This window comes from Thunnus albacares, chromosome 18 (assembly GCF_914725855.1).
Source record: "Thunnus albacares chromosome 18, fThuAlb1.1, whole genome shotgun sequence".
In the NCBI taxonomy this organism is placed as follows: domain Eukaryota; kingdom Metazoa; phylum Chordata; class Actinopteri; order Scombriformes; family Scombridae; genus Thunnus; species Thunnus albacares.
Genome location: NC_058123.1, coordinates 3,142,131 through 3,160,274, shown reverse-complemented (window position 1 = coordinate 3,160,274; position 18,144 = coordinate 3,142,131). Strand labels below are relative to the sequence as shown.

At 36.8% G+C, this 18,144-nt stretch overlaps 2 protein-coding genes across 2 annotated transcripts in view; both read right to left on the bottom strand.

Moving 5' to 3' along the window:
- LOC122968041 (oocyte zinc finger protein XlCOF6-like) overlaps positions 1 to 18,144 on the bottom strand; it is an 813,118-nt gene that overhangs the window by 271,994 nt on the left and 522,980 nt on the right. The gene's annotated exons all lie outside the window — the stretch shown is intronic.
- Positions 11,130 to 15,709, bottom strand: LOC122968073 (caspase-7-like). Its single transcript, XM_044333023.1, has 4 exons — positions 15,328 to 15,709; positions 13,168 to 13,331; positions 12,135 to 12,261; positions 11,130 to 11,816 (listed from the first exon to the last, which is right to left on the bottom strand). Exons 1-4 carry the CDS (start codon positions 15,545 to 15,547, stop codon positions 11,506 to 11,508), a joined length of 822 nt encoding a protein of 273 aa, XP_044188958.1. The 5' UTR covers positions 15,548 to 15,709; the 3' UTR covers positions 11,130 to 11,505.

The window sequence follows — 18,144 nt, the reverse complement described above, 5'->3', positions numbered from 1 at the left end:
CGTTGTAACGTCACGTATCAGTAGTTGCACAACAAGATAAAGTGGACGTGGCAAACTTTGTACAAACCAGAGACATTTAGTCTGATGAAGTGCGTTTGTCCAATTAATAATGTCCAATGCCCAGTTATTAATCCAGAATATTGAGTTGTCTTTTTGTTTGTTTGTTGGTTTGTTTCTTTTAGATTTTTTGGGTTTTTCTTTTTACATATATTGTGCCATACTAAGCATGTTCTGTAATGAAATGTTGAAAGTAGAGCTGAAACTATAGCTCAATTAATTGATGTCAATCAACAGAAAATTAATAGGTAGCTATTTAGATGATCGATCAATTGTTGCAGTCATTGTTAAGTATAAACGCCAATACTATGATGGTTCCAGATTATCAAATGTGGTCCGAACTGACGTTTCTGCCGCGCTTATTTTATTGCTCTACTAGTGTCTTTGACAAAGCAAATCTACTCAATAGTGACATGTTCCATCTTTGGTTAAAGCATGTCTCAGGTTAAAAAAATGAATATATCCCTGCACTACCTTCTGACCTTTGTATCCAGGCAGGCACGTGGCATGTTTGCAACAAGGTGGTTGACTAAAAACATACAACTAACTGCATCATTGTTTTATGTCCCAGAGAACCACACGCTAGAGGACATGTCAGAAGTGTCATCGCTCTGCAGGAGAAAGATGTTGACGGTTTGGATCGCACTGCTGGGGCTATTCGAGGCCGTGCTGCCAGAGTTTTCCACCCGGTCACTTCTGAAATGGATAATTATGAACCTGGAGTCTACACAGAGAAGCTACTGGAGGCCACCAAGCTCCTCACTAACACAGGTACCACACAAACATTATGTTATGAAACCAATAACAGTAATGTGTTTGTTTCTGCCAATAGACTGTGCACTTATATACAAGTGATTATTCAGTTGTTGTTGTTGTTGTTAATTGAAACTCACTTTAGTCCTCACTGTTAGTAGTCAGTTACACAATAGTGTGTCGAGTAGTATGTCGTACATTTTGCTGTTTACGATAAAAATCTGTAAGTATGCCACTTGCGAAAAGTTCAAATTAACAGTAATACACAAGTTACTGTTAATTTACACTGCTTGTAACAGTATTTTGCTGTAAAAGTAGAAAATAACAGTTTTATGCTCAGTCATGCTGAAACTGAATTTCAGCATGACACTGATTTCCGTTCCTGCAGTATAATGGTGAGTATAATGGTATACCCTGGGGTCGTGCGGTGTACGGGGCACAGGAAATTGCTCTTAAAAACAGCATCTTTTTCATTTTATAGTTCTTTACATAGGTCTAGAATGGCAAATTCTGGGGTTGTGCAGTGTATGGAACACAGAATCTTGCCTTTTTAACAATTAGTTTTCTACAAAATCTTAATCTACAAATTAGGCTCTCTCAGATAGCATGCATTTCCTGGGGTCATGCGGTGTACGGGGCACAGGAAATTGCCTTAAAAACCACTACTTTTGCTTAGTTTTTAGCTTAAAACCAGCAATTCCCGGGGTTGTGCGGTGTACGGAGGCGACATAGGCTCCAGGGTTAGCCTCACTCATGCAACAGCCCACAATGCACCACACACAACGAATCTTGGCCCCCAAACAATCGGTCTCCTTCAAATTTTCTCACAACCCCCAAATTCTCCATCCCCTAGTCCAGCTTAGGCAGCTAGGCCGCGGATGCACCGGGACCTAGGACAACCCTACGGAGCAGAGAAGCTGAAGAAACTCTGGAGGACGAGTCAACCACAGCCCGGAAGGATCCAATCTCTTAGACTTCCAAAATACCTTAGAAACCTTTAACTTACCTTTAGACCTACCTACTCTCGCTCTAAGGCCTCAGCCCAAAATTTCCCTATACAATTAGCCTCAGAATTGCTTGATTAACTATGTACCCAAACCCAACTTAACACTCACCTCCCCCCCCCTTAATATTTAACCCTAATAGTTACCTTAATAATTTACGTTAGTCTGGGACCTACCTTGGCCTATAGTAATACCTACCTTACTTACCTGCAATACTTTAATAGCTACCCTATTTGCCGTTATCCTAATGCTTACCTCAATATTTACCATGGTAGAAGTACCTATCTAAAAAATACATACTTACCTTAAGTACTTACTGTAGGAAAAATTAGCACCTCAACAACTAATACCTATCTTCATAATACCTACCTTAAATACCGACTGATCTTAGCAATCTTAGCAACTCCTTATACTAACCCGGACCTACTTACCAGAAAAAAAAACAAAAAAATAAATACTGTCAGTTACAAGATCGATCCGAAACCGGAATCCAAATAGTACTTAAACACTTGATATAAAACTAGATCAACTAATTATGAAGTGACCAAAACCTACCCAGATCTTAAACCATTGATAACTAAGATTCTTACCAGGGAGATTCTAAGTCAGACCTTTTAGAAAATCTCGATAAGAAGAAAATAGTAAAGACACCAATTAAATGTTAGTGGATAGGAGTCGTGGGCTGCTGATGAACGTGCGTCGGCCAGTGCATTACCTTTGACTCCCCATTTCAACTGCTGAGTCGGCAGATGAAGTAGGAGTTGTCATCGAGATATTTTCAATGTCCTTCCCCCCAGTACTACTTAGCAAATGCAGGGTTGCCATTGATTTATTGAAAAACAGGCTCTCGGGGCACCCGTCGTGGCCCCAGTGCAGGGTCCCCAGCCGTGGCCCCTTCGAGCCTTTCGCATAAAATATTGCTAGAATCTTAAAGAAATGTATAAATCTGCACAAACAAATTAAAAACATTGAAGAAATACTTTAAAATTACCTCATTTAATTCTGCAGCTGCTGTGAGGGTCGGAGGCAAAGTTGCCATTGTGTGTACATTGAAAAAAATACAGGCAACAACATTGACACCTGTTTGGTGTGCAGGTACTTTTAAGAGCATGATACATATTTTCTGCTTGTGTATTCTCAGGACAGGGCTTGCTGAGGCTCATTGCACAGGATCATTGCCATCGTTGGAATTCTGAAAGGAAGTGGGTGGCTTTCAATCTGTCCTATGAACTTGAGGCTTTTTTTAGCATGCAGATTCACCTATTTCCATGGCCAAGGATAGTTCAATAAATATTTGTCAGAGGTTGGAGACTCAAGTTGCATGACTTGACGCGAGTTGCAATTTTGAGGACTCGCAACTTGGTTGACTAACACTTATAAGACTCCACTTGACTTTGACTTGAGGCAGATGACTCGAAAAGACTTTACAGTTTTTATTTAGCTGAATCGCCTATTTGCATTATTGTGGATATTGAGCATGAACAGCTAATGTTTTGAGACATGAAAGGATGGCTTCTAGTGAAGTGTGTGCAACCCAGGCATTGAAGACAGTGTCTAGCAAGACCTAGAAAACAATGCAAGACAGGATTGAGCTCAAAGCTTGTTGAAAGCATTTTCCCATACCTGCGCTGATTTTCTCTCAAGCTTAATATTACCAGACCGTTTCTGATTCAGACAAGACAGCTTATGAATTGACAGCTTTTCATGACAGAGCTTCACTGTTCTGTTCGCAGTCCCTCACTAGTTCAAAGTCAATGTAACTCAACCACAGCAGAATGGTCTCCTTCTCTTTAATCAACTCTGTGACAAATGCAATCCTTCAAGATCAGGCAAACAAGATGGTATTTTTCCTTGATGATGCTTGATGTTTGAACAATTTCAGTGTTCTAAATTAATGGATGTATTAGTCTACACAATCCACAGCAGAAAAAAGTAATCATCAGATAGAATACTATGTTTCGTTGTGCAAGCGCCAAATGCGGGTAGATTTTCCATTTGGTGAGTAAATATACCAAAGTAGTCATGTGTTGCAGACAGACACTCAGGCCGTAGTATAACTTGCAGTTTCTTTTATCTGCACACTTTACAACCACAACAAAGCAGTATGTGTTGCTTACAGTCCATCAGCATATTTTTGCTGCTGTTAAAACCCACTAGTTTCGTGCTAACTACTGCAACTGGAGGAAGTTCCTCTTCTCCTACTATTTCTGCTTCAAAACTCTCACCTTACTCAAAGGCACAACCTGGTGGCAGAATGGCAGAAGTCATACAACATATCCACACACATTAATACTGCATAAAATACAAAATTATGAACCCTAGATCCTGGAAAACATGTTAGATCAGATTATTTATTTTTGTTCAACTAGTTAATTAATGTGAAGTTAATTTATAAAGTTAATCAATCTGCATGATGTTCTTTAGTTTTATGTTGACATTCCAAATTAGTAGTTGATTTTATCCCCCCCCCCCCCCCCCCCCCCCCCCCCCCCCACCCCCAAAAAAAAACAACAACAACAATAAACAAGGTATGAACTGAACCACAAATAGTTGTATTTATGAATCCTTACCATAGCCATCCCTAGTTGTAGAGACTAACATGTGCAGTTCTCTCATGACATGGCTGCCATTGTAACCTTTTCGTGTTTTAAGTGCTTCTTTCATGGTGACTGACTTGTGACTTAATTGACTTTTCTTGCTTGACGTTTAGCATTGACTTGACTTGGCTTACTTGAGTCTAAGTCACAGTGAGAATCACAGTGATTTAAGACTTGCTTGAGCCTTTAAGGTTAAGACTTGAGACTTGCTTGTGACTTGCACATGTGTAACTTACTCCCACTTCTGATATTTGTGAACATGTACTACTTTCTCCCAAAGCCACAAACCAGAGACGTAAGACTCAAATTTGTGATGCCATCCGGAATAAAGTCTGGAGCTGCTTCATATACAATGAATGTGAAACTAATTTTGTAGTAATTTTTTAATACCCAAATAAGCTTTACTCTATAGTAAACTTTCATATCTGAAACATAAAATGTACCTGTATACTAGGCTTGGGCAATGTCTACAGAATTACTTTGTAAAGCCAGCAGTAAAAGGTAATTTTATGATATATTCTGGTTATTAACATCTTGAAATTTCATACATCTCAAATGGGGATCTGTATTGAATGGATTGCACAATATTGTAAAATGTCAGTAGAACAATGTATATATTTATTCAGTGTCAAAGTTGATATAAAGGTACTTTTACATAGACCCTCTGGTTTTTGTACATTCAGAACTCCATATTTTAATGTGAAATGTCTGTAGATATATTGGGGAGTTGCTTGCAATTACTGTCACATAATGTTTATGTAAAGTAAACCCTATACATTAATGGGAAAAGCCGGTAAATATATTGGAGAGTTGATTTTAATTACTGTCAAAAATGTTTATATAATGTATACCCCATACATTTATGGGAAAAGCCTGAAAATATATTGGAGAGCTGCTTGTAATTACTGTTAAATAATAAGAGATAATAATATAAAGTTAACCTCATACATTAATGGGGAAATGTATGTAGATATATTTGATAGTTGCTTTTAAATGCTATCAAATAATGTTTATATAAAGTAAACCCCATACATTTATGGGAAAAGCCTGTAAATATATTGCTTGCAATTACTGTCAAATAATGTTTATATAAAGTAATGATTATTAAAGTTATGTTTTTGTAAACTATTATCACATGATCTTATTTTTTTGTACAATATAAAACCAACATTTACCAGGGATCTACTGTAAACGGACTGGATAATCTCATAAAATAAAAGCTTAAAGCTCTCAAGATACCATTAATAGGTGTTAAAGGAGGGTAATTTGAATGTGATTTTACGTAATTTCTCTGTGTTTTACATCCAGAAATCTGTAGTTTGAGTGGGAGTTCTTGTGGATGGATTGGATAATCCTATGAATTTACCAAAGATTACTGTATGAAAACAAGAGTCTTCATTTAAATTAGGTAATTTTAAGGTAGTTCTGCAATCATTTTTCATTTTTTGTGCAGATTTATACATTTGTTTAACATTCTAGCAATGTTTTATAATGAGATTCTTTTTATTTTATAATGGTTGTACTGTAAAAATGCAGACAATGTCCAAAGTAAGTATCCGTATTTTTAAAATAAATCTCTGTAGAATAACTAAAGGTTTTTTACTGTTAAGTGTTACGGTAAGAGTTTGGCAACTTTTGCTGCCAGACTTTTTACCGTTTTTTTACGATTTTTTTTTTTTTTTTTTACAGTGTGTATTTTGTCTCTTTTCTGGCAAATGAATTACACTCAAAATATGAGGTGAGAGAGAAAGTCTGTAACCAGAACTTCACAGAAGCTACAACAAGAACAAAATACAACCAGATGATCTGACAAACAAAAGATCCACAAGGTTTAACATCTGCCATCAATAGAGGACAGAGAGTTAGTGTGTGTGTCCATGTCCTTACATACGTTTTTTTTTCCCACAATTACAATATTTCACAGTAATTTTTATTAAAGAAGACGAGCATGTTTAGTTGATCAGATTATTTACACAATACTATCATATGTGTTTTTAAATATCACAGTTATTGTCAATGCTGGTATGTCATGACACCCGCTAAATAAAATATTCATACAGCCTTAAAACATCCTCTTCTCCTCCTTGTTTATGTGACTCTTATGGTTCTGCGATGGTGAAACAAATTGTGGATGTTGTACAGTCTGTTTACACACGGCTGTGTTGCCAAATATGACGATAACAGCATCATAAAATTGTCAGACAACACCACAGTGATCGGACTAATCTAGCCATATGGTGCCATGATAACAACCTCTCTGTAAATGTCACTGTATCGCGTCCTGTAGATTGTGTTTATAATGTGTAGACATGAATGTGTACATAGTCTGTGTGTGTCTGTAGTGTTTGGGATGTTGTGTCCTTTGTGTTAAAGGTAGAGAGAGCCAGAACCTGAACCAGAGCCTGAACTTAAACTCCACACGGTGCGTTCAAGAAACACCTGAAAACTCAGCTCTCCTGTGAAAACTTCAACATTTGAGCCCCTTTAAACCTTTTAGCACCTTGTTGATTGTTGCACTTTTCTCTTGTTGTTTATGTTATTTATTATGCACTTCACTACTTGTAGTTGTTTCTTAGTTAAAGAATTAAATTAATTAACAAAAAACAACAAAAAAACTGAAAAAAAAATTACAGCACAGCTCTTTCTGAGTCTCTGTCCTCAAAAGTCAAAAGTCAATAACTTTATTGTTACTATGAAAGCACAACAAAATTGCAATTTCATCAACATCAGATGGTTCGTTTGTATTTAAGACTTTACAAATATTTACTTCACACATTTTAAAAAAGAATAAATAAGGCAGAAATATAAAGATATCAGCGATAAAGTGCAGAATCTGAGCGATATAAGTACAAAATATAAGCAATATAAAGTAACAAATGGTGCAGCAAACAGATATGAGTGATGGTGCGTTGGGGTGTTGCATGTGATCAACGGCTTAAAGTGACATGTAAGTAAATAAACATGACACGTGCCCAATGATGGCAGCATATCAGTCAGTTAAAATAATGTACAGTAGATAAATATTGATAATTAACACTCAATTGTCTCGTCTCACTTGTAGGTCTCTTTAGATAAAAGTGTCTGTCAAAAATCCAGAATCTGTAAATTTGTGGATTTTGTCCTCCATCACTTCCATTGTAAGTGCATTATGAAGGGATCTTCTAATGGTCAGTTAATAGTTGAGTATTAACGTATACATGGAGTACTAATTGAATTCTGCACAGATTAAATAGATTTTTAATGTGTTATGACAGACTTGTTGTAGTTCAGTCTGCTCAGGTTTCCTTCAGTCCACATCAGTTGTGGCTCCATCTAGTGGTCACTACAGAAAACATCATTATCCAGAGTTGATCTAATATTCTTCAGGATATGTTCATTATGATGGTGTGAGCTGTGTTTTCTTTGAGTCTCTGTCAGACTTGCTGCTCAGAATAAAGTCAAACAGACATTTAATCAACAAAGTTCAGCAACAGACTCAGGAAGCAGCTGATGATCCAGTGAAGACACCAATCATGATCAAGAACATGAAACATGATCATAAAAGCTGTTTGATTCAAAAACACATGAAGAAAATCTAATCAAACATTTCATGACTCGACCCAGAAACACAAACATCAGAAAGTTGGATTCATGTCCAACACAGCAGAACATTTCTACGTTCTGTAACATCGTCTGAACAAACGCATTCAAATGAGAAAATAAATCACGTTTGATAAACTTTAAATGAACTGACTTCTTTAGATGCTACAGAAGAATTTCTTAGTTTTAGTTCCAAGTTTTAAGGCTGGTTAATAACTTTGTTTCTCACATACATGGCAGAGAAATCTGAACCAGGTTTATATAATCCTCTACTGCAACTACTGAAACCAGATCTCTTGTTCTTGTTTCCTGGTTACTGAAGTCTTTGATCTGATAAATGAAGCTGATAAGCAGAAAAGTGGTTTAATTTCATAACAGATATTGATAAAAAAGAAAAAGCTGCTGTTATATTATCCATAAAAAGTAACTAAAGCTGTCAAATAAATGCAGTGGAGTAGAAAGTACAATATTTCCCTCTGAAATGTAGTGGAGTGGAAGTATAAAGTAGCATCACATGGAAATACTCAAGTAAAGTACTAGTACCTCAAAACTGTACTTAAGTACAGTAGTTGAGTGAATGTGCTCGGTTATTTTCCACCGCTGGTTGTTTGGTTTGATTGACAGGTTCGATCGGGAAGCAGGACTCATTTACACTCATGAAACTTGACAGATTTGACAGACAAGTGACTCACAGACCACACGTGGAAATTTACTGTAAGATGACACTTTGAGTTTCACTATGACGAAACTTTTAGTTTCACTATCAATGAAATGTGTTATTATTATTATTATTACACACTAGGAAAGGTATGAGAAAACAATAAGAATCCCTTAAAACGCCTTTAATTACACCTGAAAACAAACTAAAACCACTTATCTGTAAAGATGAATTTGAAAAGCCCTTCAATATGAAATTAAGTAGATTTTAAGGAATACATGACGTCCCTTTAACTTTCATTAATTTGCCGCTAATATCAACATTGAATAATGATTCATCTGTTCTGTTTTCTGCATAGCAACACCAGTTTATTTCAAAAGAGTAAAAACCCTAAAAATGTACAAAATAACATACACGTAACTCTTAATCTGTCCTTTAAAAGGACCTTAAATTTTCAATTCAAGAACAAATTCAGGCACTTAAACTAAAAATGTTGATGAATAGATTAATGGATCGTGAAATATTAAAGTATTTGTAATAGATTATATGCACAGATTAAGGGGTAAAATGTTTAGCCCATTTTAAGGGTTTTTACCCCTTATAACACCTTAATCTGTGCATATAATCTTAAAATACCATAATATATTACAATCCTTTAGTTTATGCATTAATTATCCCCTTAAAATCCCATTAAAATGCCTTAATTTCATAACTATTAATGGGTAAATTAATGGAATATCATAAATTAAGGTAATTTTAATGGATTACATGCACAGATTAAGGGATAAAAACCCCTTAAAATGTACAAAATAACATTACACGTCCCCCATAATTTTTCATTTCAGGGGCAAATTCAGGTGTTCACAACAAATATGAGGATAATTAATGGATTCTAACTCATTAAGACGTTTTTAAAGGATCATATGCATATATTAAGGGGTAAAAATGCCTTTCAGCCTATTTTAAGGGCTAAAACACCTTAATCTGTGTATATGCACCATTAAAATACCATAATATTTTACAATTCTTTAATTTATCCTTTTATTATCCCCTTAAAATCCCCCAATTCCTTAATTTCATAATATTAATGGATAAATGAATGGATTTTTAAGGTTAAAAGAAAAATGATTAAGGGATTCAGTTTCATCACCAAAGAATCCTCTGACATTAATTTATTTTTTATTATCGATTAAAATGTCAATTACTTTAGTCAAAAAATGTCAGAAAGTAAATTAAAATGTATGCAATTTCATACAAAAGCATGAAAATAAAATCATAAAACAAAAGAAAATAGTCAAAGTTTCAGTTCACGTTGATAGGAATGAGAGAGAAACTGTAAATAAAATATTTGCGACATTATTGTTTTTATTATTTTTTGTTGTTTGTTTTTGTGAGCTAAAGAAATAGACGTTATTATTATTATTATTATTATTTTAATGCAGGAAGAAGGAGAATTATTTCTGTGCTGCATGTTAGAGATAGTTAGTCCCAATATGACAACATTATTATAAAGAAATGTTTGATATTAGATTGTTTTATTCTGACAAAACCTTGTTTGGATGTACAGTATAGACAAACTTACTCAGACAGCAACACAAAGGCTTTTTTTTACACTTAATTGTTTATATTTTCAGACAATATGTTTCACTGAAATTAACATCTGAACAGACAAGGACATCTAAAGATTTAAGTTTGAACATTTCTCCGTAGATGAATAGTTTATGAGTTATAGTTTAATAACATACACACACATAAATAAAGCTTTGCATTTAAACTTTGAATACAACATTCAACTTCACAGCAGGAGTCGGTTGCAGCAGCTGTTCATTAGTTCAAACTTTGCCTCGTTGTAAAGTAAGTGTTTAATTAAAAAAGTAGAAAAGTTACGTGTCACCAAATTAAAACCTGTAGCACCACTTAAACTAGTTTTTATGCAGAAGTTACTAGCTAAGACATTTCTTAAAGGAGACATACTCAGCTTTTTGAAATATTATGTTATTTATATCCTGTTCTGATGTCGGATGTTAAACATCAAAGTTCCATAACTTGAGGTCCAAAACGTATGTGGAAATGCTGCCTGCAAGTCAAAAGTCAGGGCTTTAAACTCTACAAAGTTGCCTCTACTTTCTCCTTGAGATGACATCAGATTGTTCACGCATGCACATAAACGTCCGTCCATTCTGTAATTTTTGTTGCTAAGGTGGTTGCTAAGGTGGTTGCTAAGATGTTGTCCACTCTCATATTTCAGATCTGATTCAGCTCCAACATGTATGGATGGATTTGAGAAGTTGACATTTGGAGTAAAGAAGGAGAAAAAGAAGTGAAATCCTGCTACTATAGTTTGTTTACGTAGCCTCCGGAGCCGGAGGAAGCTTCCTGAAGCTGACCAATCAGAACAGAGTGGTCTCATCAGGAGGCGGGGCCTTAAAGAGACAGGAGCTGTTTCAGACAGAGGCTGAACTGAGGGGCTGCATAAAGGACCAGTATAAGATAAATAAGAATATAAAGAGAACAGAATATAAATATACACCTGGAAATGTGCAGAATACGTGTCCTTTAAGTTTTGATGGTGCAACTGGATTTAGTAAATCACCAGTTTGAAACTAGTTATTAGTTCCTAACAACATAAAGACTTTACTCACAAACATCATGATGGATTTATGATCAGCTGGTGCAGCATGTCGACAATATTTCCTTGATGAAACCTTGAAACAGGTTTCTCAGTTCTGTGAGTGGAAAAATCCACAGAGATCAGCTGTTTGCGGCATCTGGTCGCTTAACTCCTCTCACGCATCCACATTCCTGCTGATAATTATAGTTTTCACACACTCACATGCAGTCATGCACAACACACAGTCTAACTGATTGAAGGAGCCCGTTGTCTGACGTTTTCAGTCAGCAGTGACGTGGCTGAGAGACCCGCGGCCCCGCCGTCTTTCCCCGCCTCAGCGAACGGGAACACCTCTCTGGTCAGGCGTGTCAGGAGGCAGGGCATTTCTTTCTTCCCGTCGAGCTGCCGACCTTTGGCCTGGAAGGTGTAGGCCACCCTGTTGGAGAGACGGGTCATCAGGCGAGTCAGCTCCAGGTTGCGGTTTCCTTCGTCCTCTAATAAGGTGCAGAAAGTCTGCAGGAAGATGGATCCCAGAGGGCTCATGAAGGCACCGTAACCTGAGGAGGGGAGAAGAGTTAAACATTTAAATCAGACAAAACATTTTCATATATGAGATGAAATTATTGAAAGGCTGAAACTAACAATTAATTATCAGCCCAACAGTCCAAAACTCAAATATATTCAGTTTACTCTCATCTAAGATGTGGAAAAGCAGCAAATTCTCCTCTTTGATAGCCACTTTTTACTCAAGCTTACTACCCACATTCTACAAATACCTCCCTTGTTACACCATTACCAATAATTATGACTTTAGTTTTACTTAAATTGTTCCTACACCTCCATGTTTTTTGCACTAAGTCAGCATTGGGGTTTACCTGATGTAGTGGCGTACATCACGGCGGTATCTACAGGAACGGAGAGATACTGTGCGAAGCTGTTCTCTCTGGTATCAGAGACCGAATCCACCTCCACACCATCATCCAGATCGTGTCCTCGACACGCCTGCAGACACAGCAACACGACAAGGTCTTCAGTAACAGACATCCTGAGTCATAAAACCTATTATTTTGATAATAATCAAAGCCTGATATATCTTATTCCTCCGTTGTTGTTCCAGAAACTATTAAAAACACGTCAGTGAGTCACACCGCTGCACTGGGTGACATGTTCCTTCATCATGAAGAGTTTGGTCACGTTAGTTTGTTTAGAAACGGCTCCAAAGACTCAGACTCAGAACAGCGATCGCAGAGAGTAGTTCTGTGTAAGGCAAACGCCACTGAGCATGTGCGGGAAAGCAGTTCCGTTTAGTAGTACTTTGTACTGAAGTTCTTTGAGACGTCCAGAGGTTGTGATCTGTAGCACAACAAGCTAACGGAGCTGTAAACAGAACCACGTCCCTGCACATGCTCAGTAGTGTCTGCCTTACACAGAACTACTCACTGGAGACTCAAAACATGATGCTGTTATTACTTTTTAGAGCTTTTTTCTAAATAAGGGAGGTCTACAGCTCAGAGGAATAGGAGATATCAGGCTTTGATGCTCACACAGTCGTTGACAATAAGAAAAATATAGAAAAACACCAGAAATATCTTTTAAATGCTGTGATATATGTACAGTATATTTTTTTTAATTTTTACATCCCTTAAAATCAACAGGGCTCATCACAAAGCTTTGGCGACCCCTAGTTGGGGTCAGGACTCCCTGGTCAAAAGTCACTTCCTGTTTTGACTAGAAGTGTTGCCATATACGACACGGGTATTATAAAGCTGAGGATACCTTTCTGTGTATTAATAATGCAGAAATTATGCCAACCAGCCTGGCCTCCTGTACTAATAATAAAATAATGATCTTCATCAGTTTTTCGTGTGTTTGTTGGCTCCTGCTGCTGCTGCCGCCGCTGCTTCTTACCTGTATGAGGAACAGTTTGGCCTTTTTCTCCATATGTTCATTATCAAAATATCTGAAAATCTGAGACAGCCAGACGGGTTTCCCATCAGCTCCGAACACGCAGCCTTCGTCCCCGTGAGACGAAAACACGGCCAGAAAACAATCCTTCACCGGCCGCCTGCTCTCTGCAACACACAACAACACACACTCAGTCAGCTACACACCTGACTGTCTGTACTAGTCAAATAGAGATAATAAACAGGATGGTATGAGTTTAAATATAGTATTACATAACCATTAATATCTGCAGCTTAGAGAACATTGTGTATCAACTGCACTCTTTGTTTTACCGCTTAGTTAACAGAATGAAGAAGTTAAACGCCTTCATCAGAGCTTGATTACGTGGCCAACAATCAGGTCCAGTTTGTGCTTGTTCTGCATTTTTATCTGTTAGTGATAAGCAGCTATAAAACTCGACGTGAACTTTCTGTTTGTTGAAGATCTTCAGTCATCCAGGTCATGTTGATCCAAGGCGGGATATCCGTGCTGGTTCTAAATACACAGAGTTGTTTTATGCTCTGATAGAATATGAAGTTGAAGAATCAGCTGATACAAAAATGAAGGTTTTATGTGGACTATTGATTTGAATGCAAACAGGAACTTCCTCTATTACTCTACTAAAGTCAGAGATGAGATAATATGGAAATTATGGGCCCACTGACAACCAGTCAGGGCACTGAGGTCATGTCCACCACTTTCATATAGACTAAAATATCTTAACAACTGTCGGATGGATCGCCATGAAATTTTGTACAAACATTCATGTTCTCCAGAGCATGAAGCCTGCTGACTTTGGTGATCCTCTGATTTTTTCCTCGAGCACTTCTGTGGTTCAGATTTGGATCAATTGTCATGAAATTTACAACAGATATTCAAGATCCCAGAAAAAAACAGTCTAACCACAGCCGAAGTCTTTCAGTTAGTCTGTTTCCATCCACCGGTCTTTATTTGCAAATTAACTTCAGGTTTTCATGGTTCCCAGAGGATGAATCCTAATACATTTAGTGATTCTCTCACTTTTCATCTGTTCGTCCAATATTAATGACTAATTCCCATCAGGCTCAGCTGCACTTTGTGTTTAGTGCTAATTAAGCAGCACAGTGAACATCAACATGCTCATTATCTTTGTGAGCATGTTAGCATGCTGATGTTAGCATTTAGCTTCACACAGCCGCTAACATGGCTGTCTGGATTTTAGCTTTATGAGGAGAGTTTTTAATTCTACAATTAAAATTTTAGATTCATTATTTTTCAACCTGAATTCTACTTGAAGCTTTTAGACCTTTGTTTTTGGCAAATAAAACAGCAACACTTTATTATACAGGTGATTCATTTCCTGTAATTTCATTGGAAGTTTCCTGGGAAATCTGGTACCTTTAAGCTCCTTTAATTTTATTTTAATTTCCTATAAATTTTTAATCAATTTAAAATTTTTTAATGTAAACTTTTAGGACATATTACAGAAAGGATGGTGCACTTTGGTACAAATTACAAGAAGAAATATAAATGAAAGTTGGTTTAGTTGGTAAATACCCACTTTTATATTAAATTAGACTCTTAACGATTCTTTAACTGACAGAAAATACTCAGTTTTCATTTGTTTAAGGGACACTTACTGACTAAACCATCTCAACACTTGTTTTTTTAGTTTTTCTTATAATTTGTAACAAATTCTGTAAAATATCCCAAGAATTAACAGTTAAATACCTGCAGATTGCTCTGAAAATTTCAAGGAAATGTGTAATAAAGGACCTGTAAAATAAATCGTTACTGAAATAAAGTTTAGTTTAGTTTAGTTAGTAGTGTTAGTGGAATTTGATTGATTTCCAAATAACTTTCATTAAAAGTCCAGCTCCCAATGAATAAATCTAGCAGAAAACACAACGATCAATCCAGATATTCTTTTAAATTGACTTGTTTTTTATGTTTTTGGCGGCAGGGAGGAGGTGATTGGAGGATCTTGAACTCAGTGACCTCAATATTTGGTTGATATCATACAAATCTGTAAAATCATCTTCCAGATTTGATGTTTTGTGTTTTTATTTGGTAAAGTGGGACTTTTTTTAGGGGCCCCAAACAAATTAAAATATACATTTAGAGTCTGAATAATGTGTGTCGTACCTTCCTGAAACAGCTCGTAGATTTCCTCACTCCCGAGGTCACTGTGGATGTCAACCTTGAAGCCCAGTTTGCTGAGGGTGCGGTGGAGTTTCTTGGCGTCCCTCTCGGCCCCGGGTCTCCTGCCCAGCGTCACCCCGTGATCAAACTGAGCCACAGACACCACCACCGCCCGGTTACGCTCCCCCCCCCTGCCGTCCATCCGTCCTCTCAACTGCAGCATCGTCCCTCAAACACCTCAGAGAAGGAAATGAAGGTGCTGCTGCTGTTCTCACCTGTCTGACACACCTGGTAATATGTACTGCAGCTTCAACCTGCACCTGTGGGACTGACTGTCTCTGTTATATCTGCCTCTATTAGACTTTGTGTCTGTAGTATACCTCTCCCAGCAATATACAGCTTCAACCACACCTGTTAAGAGGAGGAGCGATCACATGTGTCACACAGTGTTACGTAACTTTGTCTTCTTCATGTGCCGGGAAACCACGATGTGCAATCCTATCACATGACTTCCTCAGGTGTGTTTTCCTCAGGCTTTTTGACATGAGTCAATGTTTACTGTCTACACTTATGGTTTCATAAGTTAGTTACTGTGCTCTCTATAATAAGAAATAATAAGATTAAGAAACACTTATTATTATAATAGCTGTTAGTATAATATTTGCATTTTTACTACAAAGATCACAGAGTTTTACTGTCTTTCTGCATGATCGATGCTCAATTGAAGCATCTTTTTATTGGAACATTAACTGATATAGATTAAAAAATATGTTTATAATCCAAAAACATGCCGAGAAGGCCTGATAGTGTCTGCAGTCTTAGTTTTCAGGCTGCAATAACCTGCAGCAGTAAGGTAGCAGGGTGATGTTCATTATTTTCTCGATTAATTGATTAGTTGTTCGGTCCACAAAAAGCCAGAAAATAGTGAAAAATGTCGATGAAGTGTTTCTGTTTTGTCCACAACTCAAAGATGTTCAGTTTACTGTCATAGAGGACTAAAGAAACCAGGAAATATTCACATTGAAATAATAATTATTAATAATAATTCACCTTAAAACTCTACTTCAGTGCAGGACTCGGCTGCTGCTGCTGTTGCAAGACATGTTGATCACAGAAATGATTAATAAGCCATCAGACCTGAACTAAACTGAAAGTTACCGAATGAGGAAGAAAGGTGAATATCTGAGCTGAAGATGAGACATTAAATCTTCCACATGACTGACTGACTGACTGACTGTCTTATAAAACAGTCATTCAGCTGCTGACCTGCAGGATCTTATCAGCCTGATTACATGTTCGTTAGTTTGTATGATCAGAAGACGATTGCAACACAGTTCATTACAGTTAATTACGCTCCACTGATGGACTGAAAACTAGAGTCTTGGAGATTTTAAAGCTTTATTATCTGATGTTTTTTTTATGACTCTTGTGTCAGTTTTAATTAATTCTTTGTTGATTGTCTGTCTGTTGTTGTTGTTGTTGTTTCTGTTTGCTGATTGTGTTCTTCAAAAAAGAGATGAGACAATCTGTAATGCTGCGATATCATTTGTTAGCTTGATATTTTTGCAGAATTGTCACATTTAGCAGCAGCAGCAGCAGCAGCAGCAGCAGGATCACTCCATCAGCTCAAGATCCTTTAAGTTTTTCACTTAAATAAACACCAAACTTGTGCGTCAGCCTGCTTCTCTTCTTTTGCCTTGTAAGACATTTTTCCAGCTGTTGATGTGCACAATTATAATAAGAAACCTGCCAAATGGTTACACCCATAGATATAAAACACTAGATGTGTCATAATGACTTATGAACCATGACCTGGTTTTAAACTTGCTGTAATTGGAAGCTGTTGTCTTTATAATCTTTGTATTTTTATACCGGAATTGTTTTTTCATTCAAAGTAATGAGTGTAAGACAACTGCGCCTGTCTGACTGAACCCAAAAAAAACAAACATTCTGGTAGAATTGTGATTATTTTACCTCCAAGAGAATAAATCATGCTTTAAATCATGATTATCTCATAATTGTACGTTTATTGATTGTGCAGACAATTATTTTATTTTTTCAATTTTGCTTGAACTTCATATGTAAGAACTGTGTTTGGTATTCTGAATATACTACTGTAGATAACTGGAACAGACTCCCAAAATCTACACGCCTGCTTAGAGAACTAATATTCAGCTTCTATCATCAGCAGCTGTCAGTGAATCACTGGTTCAGGCCTGTTTAGGAAGTATGTGTGTGTAAATAAGCGGTTTTATAAGGCGGCAAATCAACACATCTAGTAAATCTTTCAGTAAATTATGCTTATTATAGGTTCTGTACTGAAATTACACGTCTATCACTGGTGCATCAGGTTTATTTCACTCAACAGATGTGAACCTGTCCGAGCTGTTAACATACAAGCATGTTTATCCTCCGTTACTGATTACTACACCTCCCAGTGGTCTGTACTGGTCTGACAGCTCTCAGCTGTGGGAAAAGTTATACTCAAATCACATTTCAATCGATTTCTCTCAAGAATTTCAAAATATAAGCACTGAACTGATCATATCTGACTGTGATTGGCCTCTCTCACTCTCTCTCTTTTGTAAGGAGTTGACTGAACACAACCTCATCACATTATTTTATGTCTCTGCTTGGCTTATGGTTGTATTTTTGTGTATTAAGTGACTTTTGTATTGGTTTATAAAGCGTACTGAGGTGAGATTCCTTCTATAAGCCTCTAAATCTCACCTGCAGTTTTCTTCTTCTCTTTTTGTTGTTGTGTTTCCACTGCCGTTTTATCGTGCAAATAAAATAAATAAATAATGATTAAATAAAGAT

Bases quoted from the DNA above. Each gene is read 5' to 3' on its own strand.
- LOC122968073 (XM_044333023.1), bottom strand. From the start codon at position 15,547: ATGCTGCAGTTGAGAGGACGGATGGACGGCAGGGGGGGGGAGCGTAAC. The intron at 13,332-15,327 runs GTACGACACACA...TGTGTGTTGCAG, and splicing joins CTACGAGCTGTTTCAGGAAG to AGAGCAGGCGGCCGGTGAAG. The intron at 11,817-12,134 runs GTAAACCCCAAT...TCCCCTCCTCAG, and splicing joins GATGTACGCCACTACATCAG to GTTACGGTGCCTTCATGAGC.